General features: G+C 51.7%; 1 protein-coding gene across 2 annotated transcripts in view; it reads right to left on the bottom strand.

Annotated features, from left to right (window-relative positions):
• The window catches only part of GALNT18 (polypeptide N-acetylgalactosaminyltransferase 18), a 317,297-nt gene that overhangs the window by 147,301 nt on the left and 145,003 nt on the right, over positions 1–24,993 (bottom strand). For both annotated transcript variants that reach the window (XM_069469581.1, XM_069469580.1), the window contains exon 2: positions 9,155–9,347. In XM_069469581.1, the coding sequence (XP_069325682.1) occupies positions 9,155–9,347 (193 nt within the window). The remainder of the gene's footprint in view (positions 1–9,154; positions 9,348–24,993) is intronic.

Raw genomic sequence — 24,993 nt, forward strand, 5'->3', positions numbered from 1 at the left:
TCTGTATCTCCACGACCTCTGGAGTTAGGAGACCACAGTGATGCTGGCTGCCCCTCCTGCCCTGGGACTCCGTGCAGAACACCTGGAAATAGTAATACCAAAAGTTTCCATTTACTGAGTGTTAACAATATGCCGTAAACCACGCTGAGAGATGTACAGATATTTTTATTATTTTTCTCCATTTTATTCTTTCCTATAATCCTATATGGTAAATATAATTATCCCCATTTTACAGACAAGGGAAATAGAGTCACGATGGTTAGTTATCTTCCAGGGTTTAAACCTGGGTTCCTTTGACTCCAAAGCCTGTCCTCATGGCCCTGCTAAGTGATGGACCCCACCTTCCTCTCCACCCACACCCAGAGGTACACCTGGTGAGACAGCAGTGCTGTGTCACTAGCAACCCAGAGACCTGGGAGGCAGCAAACGGAGGACCTGCTTCCAGGCTGCCAGGTGTGCATGAAAAATGGAGAGGATATTTTATCTCTAGTGGGAAACGATGACGTGGACAAATATGATCAGCACTACTGAGCATGTGACACCTGAAACTGTCTTCCTGTGACACTGCTGCCTTTGAGATAAACAATCCCGGTGACTCCCCAGTGACTCCCTGTATGAAGGCTGCTGCGTCTTCTGCCGTGTGGCATCTCCAGTTCACTCACAAATGGAGCCAGAGGCTGATTCCTGAGCCCCAAATAGCTGTCGGCCTACGAGACAGCCTAGCACGAAGCTCTGTGTAGTTGGATCTCACAACATTGAAGAATGGCCAGCAACTCTTTCAACCCCTCCTCGTGGGGAGGCTGGACAGGAGAGATCCAAGAAGGCAGAAAGCAGAAGTCTAGGGCAGCGGAAATGACAGGGAGAGAGCACAGCACCGTCAGTGAGTGACTGCAGACGTGGACAGGAGCCACTGCGAGAAACAGCAGAAGCAGAGGCAGGAGGACGGCAGGCTGGGGCTGTCCAGGATGTCCTGAACCCCGTTGTCCTTCTCCAGAGCCTGCTTGTGCAGCTTCAGCATGTGTGACTGAGGGCCTGCGTCAGCCTACAAGAATCCAGCCACCTGCGGTCACCTGTGCAGGTTTAGCTCCCCACTCCCTGGGACACAAACACAACCCAGTAGAGAGAAAGACACACTTCACTTCCTGGGCTGCAGTCCGATTCCCCAGGAAACTCTCACAAGACTCCTCTGCTCTTCTTTCATGCCACTTGCATGCTTCTGTAATGAGTTTTTACATGTGATTATTTAACAAATCTGAGTGTCTCTGCTAGACTATAAGCTGCACAAGGTCAGAGCCATGGCCGCTTTGCTCACCAGGTAACCCTAGTGGCTAGGAAGATGTCCAGCGTAGAGTAGAAACTCAGAAAGCACCTGGTGACTGGCTGAATGCACACACAAATCAATACTAGAACTAATAAGCAATAGAATGACTTCAAGCCCATGAGAGCTCTGTGGGTGGGGTGGGAATCCCACCACGGCCTGCTGGGACTGGAATCGCCCAGTTGTACATTCACTCCCTGCAGTAAGCCCAGATCATCCAATACATTGGGGGGTGAAGTGGGGCATAGGGGAGGCAGGGTGGGGACACTAAGTATACCCAGGGCTTCAGGGGCCTGGCCAGATACCACATTTGGCCCAGACGTGGAAGAGACAATGGGCAGCTGAGAACTGGGAGTTTTAATAGTCTGCAACACAAGAGAAATAGGCCAGGCCTGATCTAGGAGCAGAACTTGGCACAGGAATCGCTGACGAGTAAACTACTAAGTACATGAGATCATCAGAACATTCAACTTTCATCCAGAGGCAGAAGTTCAACAGACAACATTTCAGGTGGATTTACCAGCTTAGAGAAAGGATCTGCTATATAAAATGTAGACTGAAAGTAGGACAATAGGGAAAAGAATCATTTGCAATGCAAACAATCAGCAGGAAGCAGGGAGACCATTGGTTCCTAAAACATCATAGAGATCTGGGGAATATGGGTTCCCTGGGGCTGAATGGACAGCTGCCCATGGGACAAAAGTCAGCTGGATCCGGTGGGAAAGCCACATTAGGAACCAGGGGTCTCTGTGTGGTGGGCTTGTTGGTGAGCAGGCCAGGCCGGGGCAACTAGAGCTGAGGAATAGGGGGCAGGGCAGATCAGCTGGGTAGGGGGAGGGCAGGCCCATAGATCTGCCAGGGCAGGGGAGGGGAGGTAGGGCCCCATAGATCTGCCTGGGCAGGGGACGAAGGTCCCATAGAACTGCTGGAGCAAAGGAGGGAGTGTCCCATAGATCCAACAGGGCAGGGGAGGGAGGTCCCATAGCTCTGCCAGTGGAGGGGAGGCTGGGTCCCATGGACCTGCTGGGGCAAAGGAGGGAGAGCCCATAGATCTGCCTGGGGAGGGCAGGGGAGGTCCCAAAGGAGAATGGTATATCTTTGCTCTCCAGCAAAGCCTAGCTCAGGGCTCAGCCTCTGATGCCCAGAACTGTGGTGCTGGGGAGAAGTCACTCTCTGGGAACCTCCATCTCATCTGCCCTGCGGTGCCTATCTGGGCCTGCTCTCATCTACCGCCTGGGCAGTGCCCTGTCCCATGTGCTCCTTGTCCACGTAGTGGTCCTTCAGGTAGTCGGAGTCATGATGATGTCCCCCTAAGTCATCTCTTTTACAAATCAGAGACCCAGGTAATAACAGTAACTACAAGTTAAATAGCAGTCCCATGTCTCAGGCAGTGTCCCATGAGCTGTACATGTATTACACATTCAACCTCTGTATTACCATCCCTAATCTACAGACAGGAAATGAAGGCACAGAGACACCAGGCAACTTGCTGGAGGTCACTCCTCCCCCAACTGAGTTTGTGTAGTTATTATTTTCAATGCAGCAGCAGAATCATTACTAAGGATGTTTATTTTATCCCTTTGTCCTGAAGCTGTCTTCAGAGAGGACATATCTTCCACGGACCTCTGGGTCTTCTCCACGGGCCCAAGATCCCAAACTACAAAAGCTAAGAGGGCAGGGCAGGGCAAGGTGATGAGGTAGTGTCCTGGAGTCACAAGACCTACGTAAAAATACTGGCTCTGCCATGCAGCACCTGTGGGAACTTGGACAGGTTTCTTAACCTTGCACATTTTCAGTGTTCTTTTTTATAAAATGGGAATAATGGTAACTACCTCAGAAAGACATGAGGATAAAGTTAAATGAGAAAATGCACATTAAGCAGTTGTATATCAATCATTAGCCCATGGGCAGCCACTCCAGATGGTCCAGCAATCGTGGTCCTAGCTGCTCCTCCCAGGGCCACCCCCTTCCTGCCCCAGGACCAGCTACATAATTGGTGGGGCCCAGTGTAAGAGGAAAGTGTACTGCCCCTTGTTCAAAAATTATTATCGAGAATTCTAACACGGTGACAGCAAAGTGTTAAACCAATCACAGAGCCCTCTAACCACAGGATCCCGTGCAACAAGTTGTATACTGTATTAGTTTCCTAATACTAATACTGCTACTGTAACAAATTATTATGACCTTGTTGGCTTAAAACAACACAAATTTATCATCTTATAGTGCTGGGAGTCAGAAGTCTGATACAGGTCTCAATGGGCTAAAATCAAGGTATTAGCAGGACTGTGCTCCTTTCTGGAGGTTCTCGGGGAGAGTCTGTTTTCATGCTCTGCCCACATGCCTTGGCTCATGGCTCTCTTCCGTCTTCAAAGCCATCAGTGGCTGGTCAAGTGTTCCCCACGTTGCCACCTCTCTGGTTCTGACTCTGCCTCCCTCTTCCACTGTTAAATGCTCTTGTGATTAGATTGTGCCTACCTAAGTAATCCAGGAAAATCTCTTTATTTTAAGGTCATCTCACTAGCAACCTTAATTCTCCTGTGCCATGTAACATAGCATATTCACAGGTTTGAGGGATCAGGATGTGACAGCTTTGAGAGGCCACTATTCTGCCTACCTATGAGGCCAGCGATCTGTTCAGAGATCTGTTCAGAGATCTCAGATGTCTATCTGGAGTCTGGACTTTTAAAATAATCTTGCCCACCCAGACCCCACAACCGCCCAATCCATACATATAAATCTGTGGCCACGTCCACAGTGGTGGCAGCAAACATTCACAGCCACCTTGGATGGTCCCTAACCTGCATCCAGGGAGGCCAGTGCCCCTGGGTCCGGGCTGTGTCCTCTCTTTGCTGCAATCCTGTCCTACTCCTCCCCACTTTCATGTTCACACAGGACCTCACCAGCTCCCGACTCAGGGCTTCCTTGTGGGCTATAAGGATCTGTCCTAGGTGGCCCCACCTAGGACTTGAGAAAATATCCTAACCATCTTTACCATCCCTCAAGGCCCAGCCACAGGCCCTAACCCGCCTGTCAGCCCAAGAGCTACTCCACCCTAACCCTTGGGAGGGAGAAACATGGACTTCAGGGGACACTGGAGAGGAAGGCACAGTCATTATGACAAAGCTCAGGAGACTCTGAAGATCTCCCAGCAAGAGGCAGAAGTAGCGCTTGCCAGAGGCTCTGCCCTGGGCTACCTTGGAGGGAGGCCATAGAGTTGCCATAGCAACGTGACAGCCCTGGAGCTTGAGACCAGGAGCTCCTGCTTCTCCTGCGCAAACCCACAATCCCCACTAGATCAGGAGCTTGTCCCTTAGACTTTCCTGTGGCCCCTCTTTGGAAATAACAGCCGCTGCTTGCATTGAAGAATGTGACATGAGGGCCGGCACGGTGGCCCATGCCTGTAATCCCAGCACTCTGCAGGGCTGGGGCAGGAGGGTCATTTGAGGCCAGGAGTTCAAGACCAGCCTGAGCAACAGCAAGAGTGAGACCCCGTCTCTACTAAAAATAGAAAGCCAGGCTTGGTGGCGTGTACCTGTAGTCCCAGCTACCTGGGAGGGTGAGGCAGGAAGATAGATCGCTTGAGCCCAGGAGTTTGATGTTGCAGTGAGCTATGATGACAGCACTGCACTCTAGCCCAGGTGACAGAGCAAGACCTTTTCTCAAAAAACAAACTAACAAATGAAAAACCCCTCATTGAAGTGTGCACTTAAGATCTGTTGCCCAGGCTAGAGTGCAGCGGCATCAGCTTACCTCACTACTGTTTGTAGGGGTGGGGTCTCACTGTGTTTTCCAGGCTGGTCTCAAACTCCTGGCCTCAAGCGGTCTTCCCACCTTGGCCTCCCAGAGTGCTGGGATTACAGGCATGAGCCACTGAGCCCAGCCACAATGAGTTTTGACAAATGTGTACACTTTTGCAGTCCACCCCTCAATCAAGACTTGATTTTTCCTTTTCCTCTTTTTTCCCCTCCTGGGTTATTTGGGAGCCCACCAGTACAGAGGAAGAGGGTGGGCTCCACGAGGCAGGAGGAAGTGCACAGAGAAAGTCTGGAGCCTGCAGCTGGGACCTAAGGGAGGGAGCAGAGTCCAGCCAGGCTGAGATGCAGCTTTTCTTCCCTTCATCCCCGAGGGTGAGTGTCTTCCCAGCCCAGAACGGAAGCAAGCAAACCCTTGTCCGGCCCTGGCAAAGGTAGGGTGAGGTCCAGGAGGTTTCACCAAAGAGGTTGGCAATGTCCTGGCTCCCCTGGGTCTTCCTACCTGAATGGCAGAGGGGCCTGCTCTGCTCCTGCTGTTCCAACACCACAGGGAGAATGAATGGCATTTTCATTTCCCCAAAATCCCGGGGGCCTGGCACCCTGAGGAAGTGTGTCCTCTCTCTGCAGAGATGAGGTTAGAAAAACTGCTGCACTTCCTATGCCCACGCGCCTCCCCCCCAGGGGAGGGGGCAGTCAACATCAGCAAAGGGAGGGTCCTTGCAGAAGCCGCCCTCTAGGCCCAGCCTCCCTGCCACAGAGGCCAGGGAGGGACAGGGCTTCCGTGGCCATCAAGTTCAAGTCCCTGCCTTCCTAGAAGCCTGCGAGGATGACTCCTCCCCACAAAGGCTGGGAGGTGGCCGAGAAGCTTTCTGATCACCTGCCTTGCCCATCCTCCACCTTCCACTCCGATTCCCACCTCAGTGTCAGCTCCAGGAGCTCTGTCTGCCTGATCCTTTGCTGGGTGCCTGGCACAAGCCAGGTGCTCAGTAAATGTCGGCTGGATAAATTAACGAATGAAGCCTAGCAACCAGCTGGATGGATGCTTTTCCTTTTGGCTATGTCTTGTCCTGTGTATAAAGCCCTGAGCACACTGTGGCCCTATCTCAGCCAGATGACAAGGTGGGTCTGATTATATCTTTTGGCACCAAGAAAAAAGGAGACAAAATAAGGGACCTGCCAGACGTGTTGGACAGGAAGGTGGGGCAGGACTCTGAACACTCACTCTGTGGTCCAGGAATGGAGACAAGAATAACATCAGGGTTAGAATTTGGAAGAGCAGCACCAAGAATACCATGAGCAAAGTGTAGAATCCAAGGGACCCTTCAGGGGCAGAAGTCCCCAAGAGCAAACAGGAGTTAACAAGAGGTACAGGACTCAGGGAGAAGCAGAAGCCACCCAGCATGACTCTTCTGGAGACTGCTGTTAACATGAGCTTCCTCCCCCAGGCTCACCCACTCCGCCTCAATCCAAATTCCAACACTAGCCAGAGCCCATGCTTCATTCTGAGCCTTGGCAATGTTTCATGTTCACTAAAACAATTTTTCCAACATGCAAAGGCAGACCTTCCTCCCTCCCAAACTGGTAAGCAAACAGTGCTATTGTTAAAGCAGGCCCACCACCCCAATTAGAGGGACACAAATTGACACCTCAAGGCAGTATAGCACAGTGGTTGCATGTACAAATTCTATCACCACACTGCCTGGGTTCACACCCCAGCTCTGCCACTAGTGACCTTGGGCAGGAGATATAAATCTCCCTGTGCCTCAGTTTCCCCTTCTGTAAAATGGAGGCTAATCATAGTACCTACATCAGAAGGTTGCTGTGAGGACTCAAGGAGTTACCATAAATAAAGAGACAAACACGTGTCTAAAAACGTGGCTCACACTATATAAATATTTGCCAGTCTGATCTGAAATAGGCTGAGAGTTAAGTTATTGAAAAGATGTTTCCAAAATGAGTCAAACAGGATGAGCCAAGCAATGGCCTTGTTACCAGGCAGGAATGTTTTTATGGAAATTAACAGACACAAGGAGGCATTGTTTTACCTAAGCACACACTTGTGAGTGGTCCACCGACAACTCTCCAGTGTTGGGGGTGTGTGTCTGGCACATGAGCTGAAACAGAGCTAGACAGAGCCTTCCAAGTCCATGTGCAAAGAGAAACCAACCATCTGATGCTAAAGCCACTTGCATGGGGACCTCACTGAGGAGTGAGATGGTTTTTCTGTCTAGAAAAAGAGGCTGAGAGAAGTCTCCTGGCACCACAGGGGAGGTGTGGAAGCACCCCCTGCAGGCTGATGCCCTGTGGCACTTAGTTTAAGTCACCTTCAGGATATTTCTAGAATCCAACCCCATCCCAGCACCTCCCCTGCTCCCCTGGTGTCTAAGCCACCACCCTTCTAACCTGGATATGCAGAGGCCTCCTAATGGGTCTCCCTGCTTCCAGCCTTGTCTCTCAGCCTATTCTCAGCACAGCAGTCAGAGGGGCCTTTGCAAGTGACAATCAGAGCATTTTACTAATCTGCTCAAGCCCTTCCCACGGATCCCACCTCACAGAGTAAAAGCCACGCACCTTATCACAGCCTACAAGCCCTTCTGTGATTCTCACCCTCGGCTGCATGTTGGAATCGTGCAGGAGCTCTACACAACACGGATGCTGAGTGCCAGCCCTGGAAATGCTTATCTAACTGGTCTGGGGTGTGGCCCCAGCATCAGGATTTTTTTTTTTAAAACTCCCCTGATGAGTCGAATATGCAGCCAAGGTTGAAAACCACTGTCCTACTTGATGGGCTTCCTGCTGCCCCTCTGTCCTCATCCCCAACCATTGCCGTCTGTGCTGTATTCCAGCTACATGGGCCTCCTTCCTCCTCTTCAAACATGCCAAGCACGTTCTTGCTTTCTACCGCAGGGCCTTTGTACTTTCCGGTCCCTCTGCCTGGGAAGTTCCCCCCGGGCATCCCCATGGGTTACTTCCTTTTCTCCCCCAGGTCTTTGCTCAAATGTCACCTTCTTCAAGAGGCCTTCTCTGACCACGCACAAAAAATTGTCACCCCCCCCCATGCCAGGCGGCCCTGCCTCCCTCTCCCACTTTCTCTCTCCAGAGCACTTACCACCATCTAACACACCATATATTTGATGTCTTTGTTTTGTTCACTGTCTGTCCCTCCCCTGACCAACTAGAACCCCGGCTCTACGAAGGCAGGGGTTCCTGTTCTGTTCACTGCTCTATCCCTGCGCCTAGGTTGTGCTGGCTCGGAAGCGCTTAACAAATAACCTTTAAATGATACATATTTTTCTTTCCGTCTGCAGATCCTCAGCTTTTGCATCCCTATAGCCCAGCCAGGTTCTCCCTGGGCCAGGAACAACCATACCCACTTATCGAGCATATAGGAGGTGTTCCATAAATGTCTATGAAGTTGGACCAAATCTTCCCTCTAAAAGAACATAGCCTCCAAACCCAGCAGCAAGACCTTTCCCAAAGACTCCAGCTATAAGCTCACTATGGTTTGCAGCTTTAAGAACATTTTAAAAATAAGGAGAAAGAGGGGAAAGGAAAGTGTGGGGGGAGCTGCAAAAGTTAATGAGATTTTTTCAGCTGTGGTACGTGCCCATATTTTTAATAATTAGGAGTAATAAAAATTCTCACTGAGCCTTAAAGGAACATCCTTCCGTAACAAAGAGAGAAGCCGAGGCAGACTTCTCTGTCAGATGTAATGACTTGTTAGCCATGCAAGATGGATGTACTTTAAAAACTCATTTACAGAAAAAAAATTGTTCATAAAAATGCAACTAATTGGGTTAAAATGACATATTAAAGGGAATGCCAGATGATTCCAGTGCCCTTAAGGAGTAAATTAGGTTACGAATCCTCAAAATCTCTAGTGGAAGAAAGCCTTCCCCTACTGAGCAGATAGAGAAACTGAGGCTGGGGGAAGAGGAGGGTGACTTGCCTAATGTAGGCTGTGGGGACAGACCCTGGCTGAAGGGACCCAGGAGTCCAGACGCCCAGTCCTGGCTCTGTTCCCAGCACTGTGGGGACCCCATCTCCCCAGGTTGACAAGAGCCCAGTCACTGACTCTGCTCACCCACTGGGTCTGAGGTCAGGCAGGGGCCGGTCGAGGGGCAGGCGGTCACTGAGGTAGGCGTTGTAGCCGTAGTACTGGAACTGCTTCAGGGCCACGCGCCGGCCTTCGGGGCTGAGCTCCTGGCCCCAGTGTGCAAACAGAGAGGAGTCTGTGAAGGGCTCAGCCTCTGCCTCCTCAGGCTTGGCAGGAGCCTCTGGAGAAAGAAGGAACAGGAGACGGTGGGTCAGAGTGCACCCCTGCATATGCCATAACAACCCCTTTCCCTTCCTCACAACAGCCCTGGGTAAAACAATCTTAGCCCCTTCTTTGGGAAGTGGCGGGAGAGTAGAATTTTCATGCTTCCCAAGGACTCATTCATCCATGAATCCATCCATTCATCCATCCAACAATCGCTAGGCATGAGAGATACAGTCATATACCCACCCAAGGAGCCGATGCCTCATGGCTTCAAGTCAGAAGCCCCTCCTTTTCCAGTCTGTCTACCTGCCAGAGACGTTGGCCCCAGCCCTTGGACTGGGCTCTGCTTCTCTCTCCCCAGCCTGCACCCCCATTCCCCACTCATCCTGAGCCTGCCCCACCCCCCGGCCCCTGAACTGGGGGTCCACTCCTCTGCCCAGTTCTTGCCAGGCCAGCTCCCTCTCCACTCTTGGGTCCTGCTGTGAGTTGCCTGAACCCACCATGTGACATTCATCTGGCCGTGAGCAACCCTGGCCGGACTGCCTCCTGCTGCTTCCAGACGCTGTCCACCAGAATAGGGAATCAGTGACACAGGTGACAGCCAAGCCACCCCAGCCCGCCCTGCACTCCAGGCCCTGCTCATTGCAACCCTGGTGGACTTCGTGGAGGCAGCCCGACTCCAGTTCAAGGACAGCTCGGGGCATCCCAGCAACTTCCCAAGAAAATGTAGGGGGCGTTATTACCTATAAGAGCGGAGGCTTTGGATTCACACAGTCACAGATTCAAATCACTGCTCCACCATGTACTGCTTACATGACCACAGCAAACACTCAACATCCCTAGGCTGAAATTTCACCCCTGCAATGTGGGGATAATACCCACCCACCCTCCAGAGGTTTGTGAGGATTACATTAAATAATGTGTATAAAGCACTCAGACAAGCATATGTCTCAGAACAAGTGCACAATCAATGGTAATTAGGGTTATTATGCAAAGGGAGGTCATTTAAATCTCTTTCATGGGTGCAGGGGCAGGGTAACAGGTAGATCTTGCCAGGACAGGGGTTGATAGGCCAGGACTTTGGAATTAGCTCCCTGCGACAGGTAGTCAGGTAAAGCATTCAAGGGCAGAAGTCGGAGAGATTGGACAGAGATGGCAAGCACACTGGACGGTGCCTGCTGTGCCCATAAACACGTGACCAAAGAGATGGATCTGGGAGCCTGGAGTGAGACAGAGCAGGGCAGGAACAGGAAGGGCAGGCTTGAGACCCTGCCAGTGTCCCCTCAGCCGCCTGTACAGAGCCAGCGGGTGCATGGCCCACCTAAAGGCACAGGCTGGAGACAGGCAAGGGGCTAGGGCTCTGGGGTCTCCAAGGCTGGGAACTCAGGGATACAGACTGCCACCTCCTCTTGGGTCACTCTCCTAAGAGCAGATCTGGGAGAGAGGAGGAGGCCTGGGAACAAAAGGAGGAGTCTTCCAACACCCAGGCTCCTCCTACCATGGCAGAGGTGCTCCGGTGGCAGGAAGCCCCTCCCACTGGAAGTGCACAGAGGCGATCAAGAGCAGAAGGGTACTTAGAAAGCCCATGAGTGTGAAAGCAGAGTAAGCACGCCGATGCAGGAGACCTCAGCAAGAGAGACACAGAAAGATGTGAGAACGGACTCCCAGTGCTGGCCGAGCTCGCTGGTGAACCTGCAGAAGACACCGCTCCTCTCCCCGCGGCCTCCAGACTGGACACTTGCCTGACTCCTGGGGCACCCATCGTAGCTACCACGTGCTGAGTGCTTCCTCCTGCCACGAGCCAGGCGCTGTCCTAAGCACTGTTCACATCATCTCACTCCGTGAGGGAGGGACTGTTATCATCACCTCCATTTTATAAGGGAAGTGGGGCCCAGAGAGGGTAAGAAACATGCCCAGGATCACACAGAGAAGGAAGTGCAGCAGGGGGATCCAAGCCCTGGAAGCCTGCCTCCCTGGGCAGTGCTCCTCCCACTATGCCGTGCGCCCTCCATGTGCTGAATTCCAAAGGCAAGCATGGCACACCATCTCAGCCCCCAATTTTCCTTAGAGATGTGAAAGGAAACAGAAACATTAAGCAGATTAGGATACATCGAGGACAAAGCTCCATCCCAGAACTCGGGGTGCACTTGCTCATTCTTCGCCCCTGCCAGGCGAGCTTGAAGGGAAGCACAAGTCTGCATGATCTTGAAGGTCCTTGTTATCTCTAAAAAGATGTATGACTCATTTGTTCGGAACGGGGGGCAGTAAAAATCTAAATCAGTGAACCAACTGAATCATATAATGTTTAAAAGAAATGTAGTTTTATTGCTCTCAAATACCTAAATGGATATTACCAAGTAAAATGAGATCAGTTAATGGAAAAATTATGATTCAAAATTAGGCCTGCATTGCATAATAATGTATTATAAACATATTAAAGTCCTGGTGATACCACATGCTCCTACCTTTTTACTCAGTGTGGGTATGAATGACAACCACCTCAAAACCCGTGGGTCCTGAAAGATGAGCTGGGAGCACTGTGGTGGGAAACGAGCAATTTTTGTTGGGTTCCTGTTAAGAGCCGGGCACTGTGCTTATCCAAGGTTACCTCTCTCCATCCTCGTGGGTGGGACTCCACAGGACAAGGCCACCTCTGACTGGTTCCCTGCTGCATTGTTGGCTCCTAGCACAGTATGTGGCTCTTACAAGGGACTCGATAGATAATTTTTAAATACATCATTTAATAAGTAATCCAGAGTGGTTAGTTATTACACTGAAGAAAATCGAAAATGAAAAGGTTTAATGACTAATCCAAGGTCACCCAGTTGATCAGGGACATTGCACAAAGGTTTGGCTTCTCTAAACCCCATATACTTTCCTCTACACCAGGGGTGACAAACCACGTCCCAAGGCCCACCAACAATTTATGTAAATATATTGAAACATAATCACATCCATTTGCTTACATATTATTGCTGGCTGCTTTGGGGCTGTAAGAGCAGAGTTGAGCATCTGTGGCAGAGAGCACAGACCTGGGAAGCTGAAAATACCATCTGGCCCTTTAAGAAAAAGTGTGCCCTCCCCCACCCCTTGCACCTTACAGTTGACTCCCCTTAGGTGAGGAGGTCATGCCTCTGTGAACTCTTTTCATTTTTTCTTTCCTTTCCAAAGACCTGGTTAAGAACACTGGCTATAGAGTCAGAATCCTAGGTTTTATACTCCACTTCTACCATTTACCAGCTTAGTCTACCTTATCCTAAGCCTCAGTTTCCTCATCTGGAAAATGGGGTTGATAATAATAGTACCTTCTTAGGTACTATTATTATGGAACATTTGTGAGTGTAAACCAGATGGTCCACTAAGGAGCTCGGCACAGTGTGTGGCACACAGTAAGCTCTTACACATGCTCGCTGCGGAGGACCCACACAGCACACAGCCCATCAGGACTTTTCCACCAACACCACTTGAGCTCAGATGGGGAAGATGACCCTGCCCCGGGGTCCCCAGCTTTGAAAGATGCTGATGCTGTCAATCTGCCAGATGAAGGATCTTCACATCCATAGACAGGTGGCCGACCCTCAGCCAGTCCTGGACCCAGCTCCCTTCTCCAGTAAGAAAGCAGACACATGGCTGTCCAGCAAAGCAGGACCAGCTTTGACACGGTGGAGGACAGGCAAAGAGGCCAGAGACGTGCCTGGGCCAGGTCCTCTGCAGGGGTCCTGGGGGCTCTGGACACATGTGGTGATGGTCAGACCCTCGGATGTCTCTTATCCAGGGACAAGGCATCTCTTAGGAGTGGACTGGGACTCAGGTGACTGCTGGGGTCCATGCCTCCTTGGGCACGTCTGACTGATGGGGTGACTCAAGAAAGCTGTGTATCCCGGGGGCAGGGGACCCAGGAAGGGCTCATGCAGGGCCAAGATTGTGCAGGGCACAATGAACTCGGCCCAAACATCCCTTCCCCAGAAACCCAGGTGCAGAGGGTGATGAGGGAACAAGACCCAGTGACTCCAGAAAACTGAACTAAGATGCCTTCCGGGAGTGTCCAGCCCAAACCACGGAGCCACAAAGAGCCAGAGAGTCAGGCCACGTGTTCCCTTCCTTCCCTGAAACCCAGCCCTTGGAAGTCCCCAAAGTTCCAGCAGACACATTGCCGCCTGTCCTTCCTCTGAGTCTCCTTGTCCCCAAGGTGCTTGTCACAGAAATCCTCTCTTCAAACTCCAAGAGGAAGACTCCTCTGAGAGGACACGAATCCCTCCACCCTTGAGAAAAAGGTACAGTTGACAGGTCTGTGCCAAGGATGACATTTCTGACAACAGGCAAAGAGGCTGACTTCGTCCTCATAATTGACGTTTCTCAGGGAAACCCCAAGGGACCCCCTCGGAGGGACCCAGGCAGCGGTCATCCTGCTCATCGCGGATGCTTTGCGAGCCAGCGTGTGGGAGCTGCGGCCCCGCCAGCCCTGTCCAGAGCGGCTCCCCGACGGCTGCACTGCCCTTGCCTGCTGGGCCTGACGCTCACTGTCAGCTCTGTCCACAAAGCGTGTTAACCCCTTTTATCAGCCAAGCAACAAATATTTAAGCAAGTTTATTCTGTGCCAGGCCCATTGCTGGGTATTGAAATATAAAGATTACTCAGACCTGTTTCCTATCCTCATGCAGTATCCAATTTAGTGGGAAAGGCAAACCAGAGAATGCGTTCAATGCTCTGATCAAAAGTGTATGAAATGCCACTAGGTCCCTTAAGGTGAGAGAAAGGGGGCACAGGTAAGGCTTCCCAGAGGAGGGGCACTTGAGCCAGACCATGAAGAATAAGTGTGATCCACAGGCTCATTCCAGGGAGGGGCAACCCGAGGGAGGGGCCAACCAGAGCCGAGATGCAGAAGCAGGAACGAGGCTCAGAGGCCGCTAGACAGATGGCTGTGCGGATCTGAAACCGGGGAACCTGGGATGGCCAGTGGGCAGCGTGAGGAAGACCCACAGTGAAGACTACAAGACCGAAAGTCTTGGGATTAGCCATATCATTTGGAAACAGTTTTTGAACCTACAAGCATGCATCCCAAAGCCCAGCATGGTAAACATCACAAAGATGTACTCTCCAAAGTGGCAAAGCGCATTATTTGACAGCCAATTGCAGGCCAATCTTGAGTGTCTACTGCAAAACCTTTGCCCCTGGAGCTGATCTGCTCGTACAGTGTACCCCAACTCCATTGCACTGCCCCTGCCTCCCCTGGAATGTGGGTTTTACCATTCCCATCACAGATAAAAGTGCAGCTCAGAGGCATTTAGGGCCGTGCTGCTGAGCTCATACCTGCCAACCGCAGCCCCACTTGCGTATCACGGGACAGGCCGTGTTGTCTGACTTGAGGGCTGGAGAAACCTCAGGCCCCAGGAGGCTACTCAGTTGGTCGGCACTGGCTCATACCAGTTGTTAAACCAATCAAATATCTTCATGGCAGAGTCCCTCTAGGTGCTCCAAATCTTTTCACCAACCAGCAACTAAAAGATGGAAGCCTGGTCCAACCAGGAGTGCCAGGACCCTGCTCCATGCTGCAGCCAGTATTCCTGCAAATTAGTTAGTGCCTGAGCCTTGCCAGTGGTTTGCCAAGTGTATTTTGACTATCGTTTGCTCAAACCCTTCCCAGAGGGTCCCCTGAGAATAAAATGATGAGTCTCTGGAGGTCCACTCACTCAGCTTATCTGCTTCCCCATGGAAATGCATAGGCCTCATTGTGCATGACTTGTTTTCCAGAAAGTTCTACCAATGATCACATGGAGCACCTGGAAAATGCCACCATATGGTCTCAGAGATATGGCCCACAGTGCCTGACACACAGCCCACTAATGAGAGTGGAGAATTACAGGTACATCATGATAGGCTCTGTGCTAATTCACAGAGACAGGAGGGAGGTGGGGCAGGAAAGAGCTTGCAGAGCTTCGAGCAATTAATGCAGCAACAGCCACAGCTCCGAGCGTTGTGCGCGGGCTAATCAGCCAGGCAAGAGGAGCACATCTGGAGACTCTGTCAAGGCTTTTGAGGCTCCTGAAGCCGCTGATGCTGAGAGTAGGAAGAACACCTGAATGAGGAGTGGCTGCGCCAGCAGCAGCCACACAGAGGGCTGTCCCACGGGCTTGTGCTCCAAGATCCTGGCGGTGCGGAGACTGCACGACCGAGTGGAAAGGACACGGGCTTTGGAGTGAAAGTGACAGCGTGCTGCTGCCCCCCTGCCCAGCTCTGACTGCCCACGCTCTCCAGGACCAGGTTCCTGCAGACCTCCGTCTGTGAAGCTGAGCCTTTTGCCAGCTCTTGCCGTTGCTGCAGTTGCAAATTCTGAGGCCCCAGTGGCTTTTCAGTGGAGCTACAGAAGAGGCCGTAGCCCAGACTTCCTCCTAAGCAAGGACCCAGCACCCTGCTCTGGCCTTGGATGGGAGGACAAGGCAATGGCGGCGGGGTGGGGGTGGGGGGCCAGCAGGGGTCACGTGCACTGTTTCTGCGGAGGTCAAAGTGGTGTGTGGCTCCCACCTCAAGGCTGGGCAGCAGCAACAGTCAAGTCCCACCAAGGGGGCACACAGAGCCACCTGGGATGCAGCTCACATTGCTGAGGAGCCCTGGGCCGTTTCCCAAGCTGGGCCGTGTCCTCCTTGTAAGCCACAGCTCAGCTTCTCGTCCCTTGGTGCGAGCACCTTTGGGGATGCTTTCCCAGGAAACCGGTGGAGCCTTCTTGTTCTTGTGGTTTTACCTGTTTACTGTATGTCCCTCCCTCAGGCAGAGGGGGTAGCTAAGGAGGCTCAGAGGGTGGATGGGGAGGGGGCCTAGCTTTTGCCCTGTGGCCAGTTCCATAGCCATTGCTATTTCTGTTTCTGCCCTCGGGCTATGCTCGAAGCTGAAGCTCTGGGTGTTTGGTGACTCGATCCAGAACCCGTGAGGAGGAGGCAAGAGAAACTGGGACAGGCAGGCCTGTGTCCCAGGTTACTACCAGCTACGGGCACTGGGCCCTGTGTCTGAAGTTCATGTGAGGGACAGACACAGATGGTCCTATCTCCTGGTCCTCCCAGAGCGTTCTGGGGACCCTTCTCCCACTCGTGGGTCTGCCATTCACTCTCTTTGGGACAGACCCAGAGCCTTCCAAGCCTTTGTTTCCTTCCCTTGTGAATCGGAGACAGGCTGCCAGGCAGGCTGCGGTGGCGAGGCGCTGTGAAGCCGGCTTTGGGAGACAAGGCTAAGCACAGAGCAAAGGCGTGAGCGCTGCTGAACATCCCAGATAAGAGTGCCTAAAGGATGTTTTCCTTTTCTTCCACTCCCGTTTTTAAAAACAGCTTTATTGTGGTATAATTTATATACATAAAATTCACCCATTTTCAATGTACAATTCAATGATTTTAAGAAAACTTTTCTTCTACTTTTGAGATGCTTTGTTACATGCTTTATTTTGGGTTAAAAAGAAAAGGGCTAATTGAATGTCCAGAAATATACATTTCTCTTGTCGGCTTTCAGTGAACTCCTGCCTGCTGGTTTCCTGCTGGTGAGAAGTCACCATTATTCCCACTAAAGAGTTTGATGCTTGGGCCTTGCCCGAGAAGCCCGGGCTGTGTTTGCAGAGCGTCAAAGCCCAGTTCATCTGAGCCCTGCTAATGAGGGCAGATTCACACCACCACGCAGAGGGGATCAGCCAGAACAGCCCCAGCCCTGTCCAGCCTCACCTGCCTCCAGCTCCCTGTGCCACCTCCACAGCCTGGGGTCGGGGAGGGGTCTCCCCTCCCACCTCTTCTAAACGCCCAGCCTGGAGGTCCAAGTCCCCGGCATTTGTGCCTGATCCCAGCCACAGCCAGGCACTGATACACTGGCCTGAGAGCTCTCGCCTCCACCACTAGGCAGCCCCCAACTCCCTGTGCCTCTGTTTCTCCTTTTAAAAGGGAACCATGTTTGTGTTTGACCTGGTGGAGAAGGGGGACTTTAGCACATCATAGTGGAGCTTTTCTTATGCCCAGCAAAGCAAGACTTCCTGGCTCTGCTTGTGGTTGGGCTCCCAAGGGAGATTTTTCAGATTTTTTTTAAACACCTTTTGATGTGTTAAGAGCCCTAATAATGATAAGTAAATGCACTATTCTGATGAGTGGAAGGCTTACCCTCTTCTCGCTTCTAGAGGTGCATTAGAACATGAGCTGAAGGTCTTGCCAGCGGCCCCCACAATTAGGCTTTCTCTTCCCAGAATTGTCAGAGCTGCCAAAAGAACGAAGTGGAATCTGACAGCAAAGCGCTTGGAACTAATCGGGAGGAAGGAGCCCTGACAGTCTCAGGTCCAACACCATTAGAATCTTCTGCGCAAGGACTTTATTCATCGTGGCAAAGGCAAATCCGGGATCGCTTGCTCTGGCACCTAAAGAGCACTGCGGGGAAGAAGAGAGGCTTCTTTGGGGTGCCTCGTCCCAAGGCAGGGCGGGGTCTGCGGGCTGGAGAGCTGCCCCACTGCAAGGCCAAGGGCAGGCTCCACTAGGCGCAGAGCACACCAGCCCAAGGGTTCCAGAGGCAGCATTGCCCTGGACTGGCTGTGTGACCTCCGTTAAGCTTGCAAACCTCTCTGAACCTCAGCTTCCCATCTGTTGAACGAGAATAATAATATCTACCTCTAAGCTTGTTGCAAAGATTAAGTGAGGTGATGGGCACCAGTAAAGCGTTTAACAAACTGTCGGACACATGGTAAGGGTTTTACTTTCCTATGGCTGCTGTAGCAAACAGTGGCTTGAGACAATGCAAATTTACTATATTACAATTCTGGAGTAAGTCTGACAGGGGTCTAACTAGGCTAAAATCAAGTGTTGACAGGGCTGTGCTCATTTCTGGAGGCTCCAGAGGAGAATTTGTTTTCTTGCCCTTTCTGGAGTCTAGAGGCCGCCTGCATTCCTTGGCTCGTGGCCCCTTCCTCCATCATCAGAGCTGGCAACAGTGAGTTGAGCCCTTCCAACATCACAGCACTGTGACCACCTCTTCTGCCTTCCCCCATCACATTTAAGGACCCTTAAAATTACATTAGCCACCCCCAGGGGTAATCTACACTAATCTCCTTATTTTAAGGTCAGCTGAATTAGCAACCTTAATTCCATCTGCAACCTTAATTCCCCTTTTGCCATGTCAGGTAACATATTCACAGGTTCCAGGGATTAGGATGCACACATCTTTGAGGGACCAGCTTTCTGCTGCTGCGGTAAGAGTCTCATTGTGTGAGTTTTCCCATTTATTAAAAGGAGATTCTAATACTTTGCTCTCAAAGTTACAGTGAGGCAAAATAATGATAGGTGACATTTGTAGAGTGCCTACTGTGTACCCACACTATTCTCAGTACAACTGCTCTCTCCACCCTGACACTCGCTGAGACTCCGTGTGAATACACCCTGTATAGGGCAGGGCTGCCATCCAGGTGCTGTCCAAAGGAGCAGGTGCACCTGAGGGCCACAGGTGGCCAGGAGCTATGGAGGGGCCTCATCCCTGCCCTCTCATCCCTGGCCTTGAAACCCTCTAGGCCCTGCCTCCCTTGTGCACCCACTAATGGGCAAGAAAGGAGAACTCCAGATGGTGCAAGGCAGCTACCATGGCAATCACCTTCCTGCCTCCCTGTTTCTTCCCAAGCAGCCCCGACTGAACCATTCCATTTCCACCTGGCTCCTGACCATCGGCTCCGCCTCCCACTGCTGTGCTTTGGACTGGGTGTTGGCACTGGGCTACCCTACGTTTGGCTCTCAAAACTCCCTACAGCTGCCCTTCTATTGTTTGCTGTCGCTTTTATCTGGGGCAGAGGAAGAGATTCGGGACCCTCTGAGAACCTGATGGAAACTATGGACCACTCCCCAGAAAAATGCACCTTGGCACATGCGTAGAACAATCTGTATGCAATTTCATGGGAGTTGTGAGAGGCAGTATCATGTAAAGCAGGGGTTGGGAAGGTTTTTTTCTTCAATAGTAAATATTTTAGGCTTGAGGTCACATGGCCTCTCTCACCAACTCAACTCTGCCCTTGCCTCAGGAGAACAACCACAGAAGGTGTGTAAATGATGGGTGTGGCCGTGCTCCAAGACAGCTTTATTCGCAAAAGCAGGCAGCGGGGAAGGTCTGGCCCCTGGGCTGCCACTCACTGAGCCCTGCTGTAGTGGTGGCACAGACCCTGGGCACTCAGTCTCCTCACTCGTAAGACGGTGATGATAATGCCTGCCTCACACGGGCAAGGTGAGGGTAAAGGAGTGAATGTGTGCAAAGCACCCAGAACAGTGCCCGGCACACAGCGAGCTTGGTGGAAACGTTAGTAGGATGTGCCTGCGGGTGAGGAGCCTCCGCCTCGAGGACACGGGCTTTGATAGACCTGTCTGACTCCATTGAGGACCCACCCTGACTGCCCTGGTATCAGCCTCATGGGACACAACCCAAGGCCACCTGGCTGGGGCTGAGTGATGCCTAACTCAACGCCTCCTGGGAAGGATAAAAGACAGTCATGATTTGGGAAGTTCGAGTCACTGAGAGCAGGACCCAGGGCCAGGCCGGTGCCACAGTGCGGATGTCTGTGCTCCAAGCCTCATGTTGAAATATGACCCCAATGTTGGAGGTGGGGCCTAATGGGAGGAGTTTGGGTCATGGGGCCTGGGGGCAGATCCCTCTGAATAGATTAATGCTGGGGGGAGGTGAGTGAGTTCTCACGCCATTAGTTCCCCCAAGAGCTGGTTGTTAAAAGGCTGGCACCTCCCTCCCCTCTCTCTCTTGCTTTCTCTCTTGCTGTGTGATCTCTGGACACACCAGTTCTCCTTCACTTTCTACCATAAGTGGAAGCAGCCTGAGGCTTTCACCAGATGCCCAATCTCTCAGCCAGCAGAATTTTGAATCAAATAAACCATTTTTCTTTATAAATTACTCAGTCTCAGGTATTCCTTTATAGCAACACAGAATGGACTAAGACAGCCAGGGGCAGAGGCATCAGGCCCTGCACCCTGGGAGGAGTTGGCAAGGATTAGGGAAGACAACCCCAGCCAGGGGAGCTAGGATTCAGGAAAGGTGACAAGTCCTAACAAGGAACTAGAGAATAAGTCAGGATTCTCAGGAGAAGCACAGGCATTTCAGTCCGGGCTGAGATGGCAGGCAAGGAACAGGAAGATGTCTGACTCTGCAAGCAGACTCCAGATACCACATGATGGTCTCTTCCAGCCAGACAAATCCCATACCCACTCCTGCCAGGCTGGCACTGCTGTGTCCTCCCTCACCTGCACAGGGTGGGGTCTGGGTCTAGGTGCATCTGAGATGGCAGGTGCAGGTAGGGGCGGCCAGAACTTGCCATGTGCACACATACTTACAGAAATGGAAATGGGCTTGATTAAAAATTATTCACAATGAAAGTTGCTGTTAAAGGGTCAAGTTTTTACACCCCAAGCCTACCATATAAAGTCCATGTGAAAAAGTCGTTTTAGGGAATGACAAATGTCCATGTCTTAGGAACCAGGATTTATATATGTCATTACTTGCGACTTTAAAACAACTCTTTAAACCTAGAATTCTGCCTAGGAGAGATATAATAAACTCTGAAGCACATACCATTATCCTGTCCCCACGGTCCCCACCGAGCTGACAGCCTGGAGCTGACACCCGGACTTCTAAATACACACTTGACTGTTCACAGATAAAACACAGCGTTCACAGTGTTTCCACACATCAATTTCTTGGAATGAACCGGCTGGAACCACCCTGCTGACGTTAAAGTGGCCCACTTCTGTGGACACAGATGCACAAACGGGAGCAGCTGGGCTGGACAGGGACAAGAAATGTGGCCCTTTGCAGGAGGACAGGCTGCAGCCCAGACCAACGGCAGATGCTTGCTGTAGCCATGGCGCTGGGAGATGCAAATAAGAATCCTTGCTCTGGGAACCCTGCAGCCTGAATTAAGGCGCACAAATCACGTGTGCCTTTCCCCTATAACAGTACTCTATCCTTTGCTCTCCCATCTCAAACAGCCTCTCCCGGGAAGCCTGCCAGTTTCCAGTGTCTTTCTTCTGGCCTTAAAGGACAGCAATGTGCTACAGAGTGGTGGTATCCAAACACCAGCAAGCACCAGACTTTACCCAGAGGCCTTGTTAGGTCACAGATGGCTGGCCCCACCCCAGAGTTTCTGATTCAGCAGGTCTAGGATGGGGCCTGGGAATCTGCATTTCTAGGGAATTAGGAGAGGATGCCGAGGCTGCTGGCCCAGGGTCCCCGCTCTGAGAACCAGAGCTGCAGAGGAGGGAACACAGCCTCCTTCCTAGTCCTGGCTCTCAGCTCATTCACTGTGCAGCCCTGGACAAGTCCTTCCTTTCCTTTAGCCTCCATGTTCTCACCAGTAGATACAATGTCATCTCCAAGGTACTTTCATGTCCTAGAATGTCATGATTCTAAGGTGGCTCAGATCACTGATTCTGGCTCACAGAGGATCTGGTGGCTTCCACTGTTCAATGGGACCCTTGGGCCTCTAGGTCAACTCCTTTATGTTATAAACAAACTAAGGTCCAGAGAGTCACACAGCTAAGCAGCAGCTGATTCTAGGACTGGGAAGTAGGAAAAGGCCCTGGATGCCCTTGGTCCCTGCTCAGTGCTCCCTCCCCCACCCTCGGGGGTTCCTGCAAAGTGGCTCCAGGAAAAGGCCACCTGCTCAGTGCAGTGAGCAAGTATTTTGGGTACCTCTAGGCAGCCAAACCCCAGAGCCTGAGCTCTGGGCAAACCAGCAAACTTCCTCCCTCTAACACTCCTTCCCAGGGCTGGTCCAGATCTACAGAGAGCACCTGCCACCTGTACACCAGGCTGGCAGGGAGGTAAGAAGTGCTCTGCAGGTGTGGAGGGGAGGATATTAATCACAAGACCCTGGGACTATTGATCCGGGCTCCCAGAGGAGAGCAGAGTTCCCATTTTGTTCAGTTATAACTGGGTGTATCCTCACACGTGGGCATACACACTCAAGCCACGCATGTGCACACACACGCACACACACACAGAGTTACAGAAGCCTCCAGCAGCCTGCAAAAGCTTCTTCTGAAAACAGATGCTTCTAGTCCCAAGTGGCTGCTCACTGCATGTAGCAAGATCATTAAAACTGTGCCATTTCAAAGACAAGAAAAGAACACTTGTAAAAACAAACTTGCAAGAAGAAATATTACGGGGCTCCACTTTGGTTAAATAGTCCAGATCTGAATGGTTAAGTGCAATTTACAGTGGAGAAGAATAAACACAAACCAGGGCCCTGGTGAGTTTGGGCTCTGCTCAGCCGCCCCTGGGTGCCCCAACTGTGGCGGCCCCAGGGCTGCGCATGCCATCACTCTCAGCGGCTGTTGGCCAGCCGGACATCTTTCCATTCCCGTCCTAAGTCGTAAATCTCCCAGCCCCAGCAGCTGCAGCTGTATTGCAGTGGGGAGAAGTGGATTTGTCCTTCGAAAAAAGTTAACAAACAGGCCTTCCCAACCCCAGGCCCCAGCAGGATCAAGAAAGGCTTTGAATCCACGTCAAAGAAGCCATCAAAGGAAATAGGCCATTTTCAAACAAAATCCATTTCTTGAGCATGACGGTAAAAATATTTATCACATGAAAGATGTGAAACCTTTATGATGTCTCGACTCTCTGTATTATAAATGCAGCATGTGTCCGGCCGAATGTGTGCAAAAAACCGTCATGCTCATGATTTTGAAAGGGGAAAAAAATTAGTCCTTCCCGTCTGGCAAATTCTTAATTTACCAACCCTGTTGTGCTCCATGGGCACCTGAGGCAGAGGAAGGAGGCAATCCCGGCCTGCAGCCAGACAAAATAAGCAAAGGTTTTGGACAAAGAAACGCTGCATGTCCGGGATGCAGTGAAAAGGGTCCCATTTTATCTGTCTCTGTCAGCCCTGGGCTTTGAATATCATCCACACTGATGCCTCGTGTACAAGGTCGGACAAGGCGTCTTCAGTGGGTCTTGGGATTTTCCACAGGGTCTGAACTGTCTTCCATAATCATGAGTCTTTGCTCTACAAATGGATTTTCCAAGTGCACAGTAAACCCTGTTCTTGTGCCCAGAAGGATCTCAAGGGGGTGAGCCAGCCTTCCCGGGAGACTAGGCTCAGAGCTAAGGATGAGTGCTCTGCTCAGAAATCCTGCAGCCCTGAGGTTCCTCCTCCTCACCTTGCCTCCAAGGTGGTGGGTGACCAGAGAGGGCATGCCGATGCACAGCCTTTCACGGGCCCACGAACATCTGAACATCTCTTCAGGAAGGTGACACAGGCCTGGGTCTAATGCCCTTTCCTTCAGGCAGGTGGTTCATATAGAAGCTCCCTGGTGGGCCCTGTACACTGAGGAAGACACATCGGCTTGTCCTACCTTTTCCCGGCACCCACAGAGAAGTGAAAATTAAAGTCCATGAATTTGGAATTATAAACAAAATGAAATTCATTTATTCAACTAATATGCATCAAGATACAGGTGTGTAGAGAGGCAGCATAGCCTGTTGGTGGAGTGCAAGACCTCCGAGTCACACTGCCTGAGTATGGAACTTGGCTTCATCACTTGCTGGCTGTGTGGCCTTGAGCAAGTCATTTAACTTCTCTGTTGCCTCAGTTTCCTAACGTGGGGAGTTGGAGATAATCGTAATATCTACTTACTGTGAGGACTGAATAAACGAATGACAGATGCTTTCACATTCTGTGTGCTACATAAACACTGGCTGTTGCTTTGTTACTGGTCAGGTGCTGTGCTAGGAGCTGGTGACAGAATTATGGGTAAAAACAGTAGGGAGTTGTCAGGGTGGCTGTCATCACTTCTCATCTTCCCCACCGGCGTTTGCTACACAGGGCAACTTAGAACACAAGGCAGCTCCTCTATCCTCCCTAAGAGGGTGCAAAGATTCCAGAGCCCACTGGCGCCCTGCGGTGGGGTGTCTTGGGATACCCAAGCACGGTCTGTCCCTTGACCCTCAACCCCATTCCTGCTAAGGTCAGGGGAGGAGGTCTGGGAGGCCACAGGTGACGGCCTCTGTATCCAGACTGACTCCCTCCTCGGCTGGGGAGTTGGGTGAGCAGGTGATGGGCTTCCTGCCACATCAGTCTGTCATACCGTGTAGCCCAGGACTGGGAAGCAGAGATTCCCACCCTACAGAGCTGTGACTGCAGGAAAACACAGGGATTCCTTGTGGCTTGAGCACTGCTCCTCTAGGCTGCCCGGATTGTGTCATGCTGCCCTCGGATCCTGGGGCTCGTGACTCATTTCCATGGCATCCCAGCTGCCACTGAAACCGAAGCAACCTGGAGCATGAGGTTGGGAAGCTCAGCTAGTACAGGGTCCTGAGAGTGGCCTCCGTGAACCAAAGAGGCCTGGAGGTGACAGGCCTCTCTGCTGTGGGGCGGTCCCCAGACCACCTCGTATACCCCTTCACTCACTTGTACAAGACATACCCTGGTTAGCTCCCTGGACCATGGACTTGGACAGGGTCAGCTGGCTCTACCTTTACCTCCTGGCCTCCTGCCAGGCCCCAGCAGGAGAAGTGGAATTGCTGGACAGTGTGTAGGGCGCTGGGGTTTTTAGGGGAGGGGTTCACAGAGTCACTGCGAAGCAGTCTTGCCTTCCCCAGCTCCTGCCTAGCTGCACTGCTCACCAGCACCCTGCTCAGCATGGAGGGTCAGAAGGTCCCCCAAA

The sequence above is a fragment of the Eulemur rufifrons genome, chromosome 6 (genome assembly GCF_041146395.1).
Source record: "Eulemur rufifrons isolate Redbay chromosome 6, OSU_ERuf_1, whole genome shotgun sequence".
Taxonomy (NCBI): Eukaryota; Metazoa; Chordata; class Mammalia; order Primates; family Lemuridae; genus Eulemur; species Eulemur rufifrons.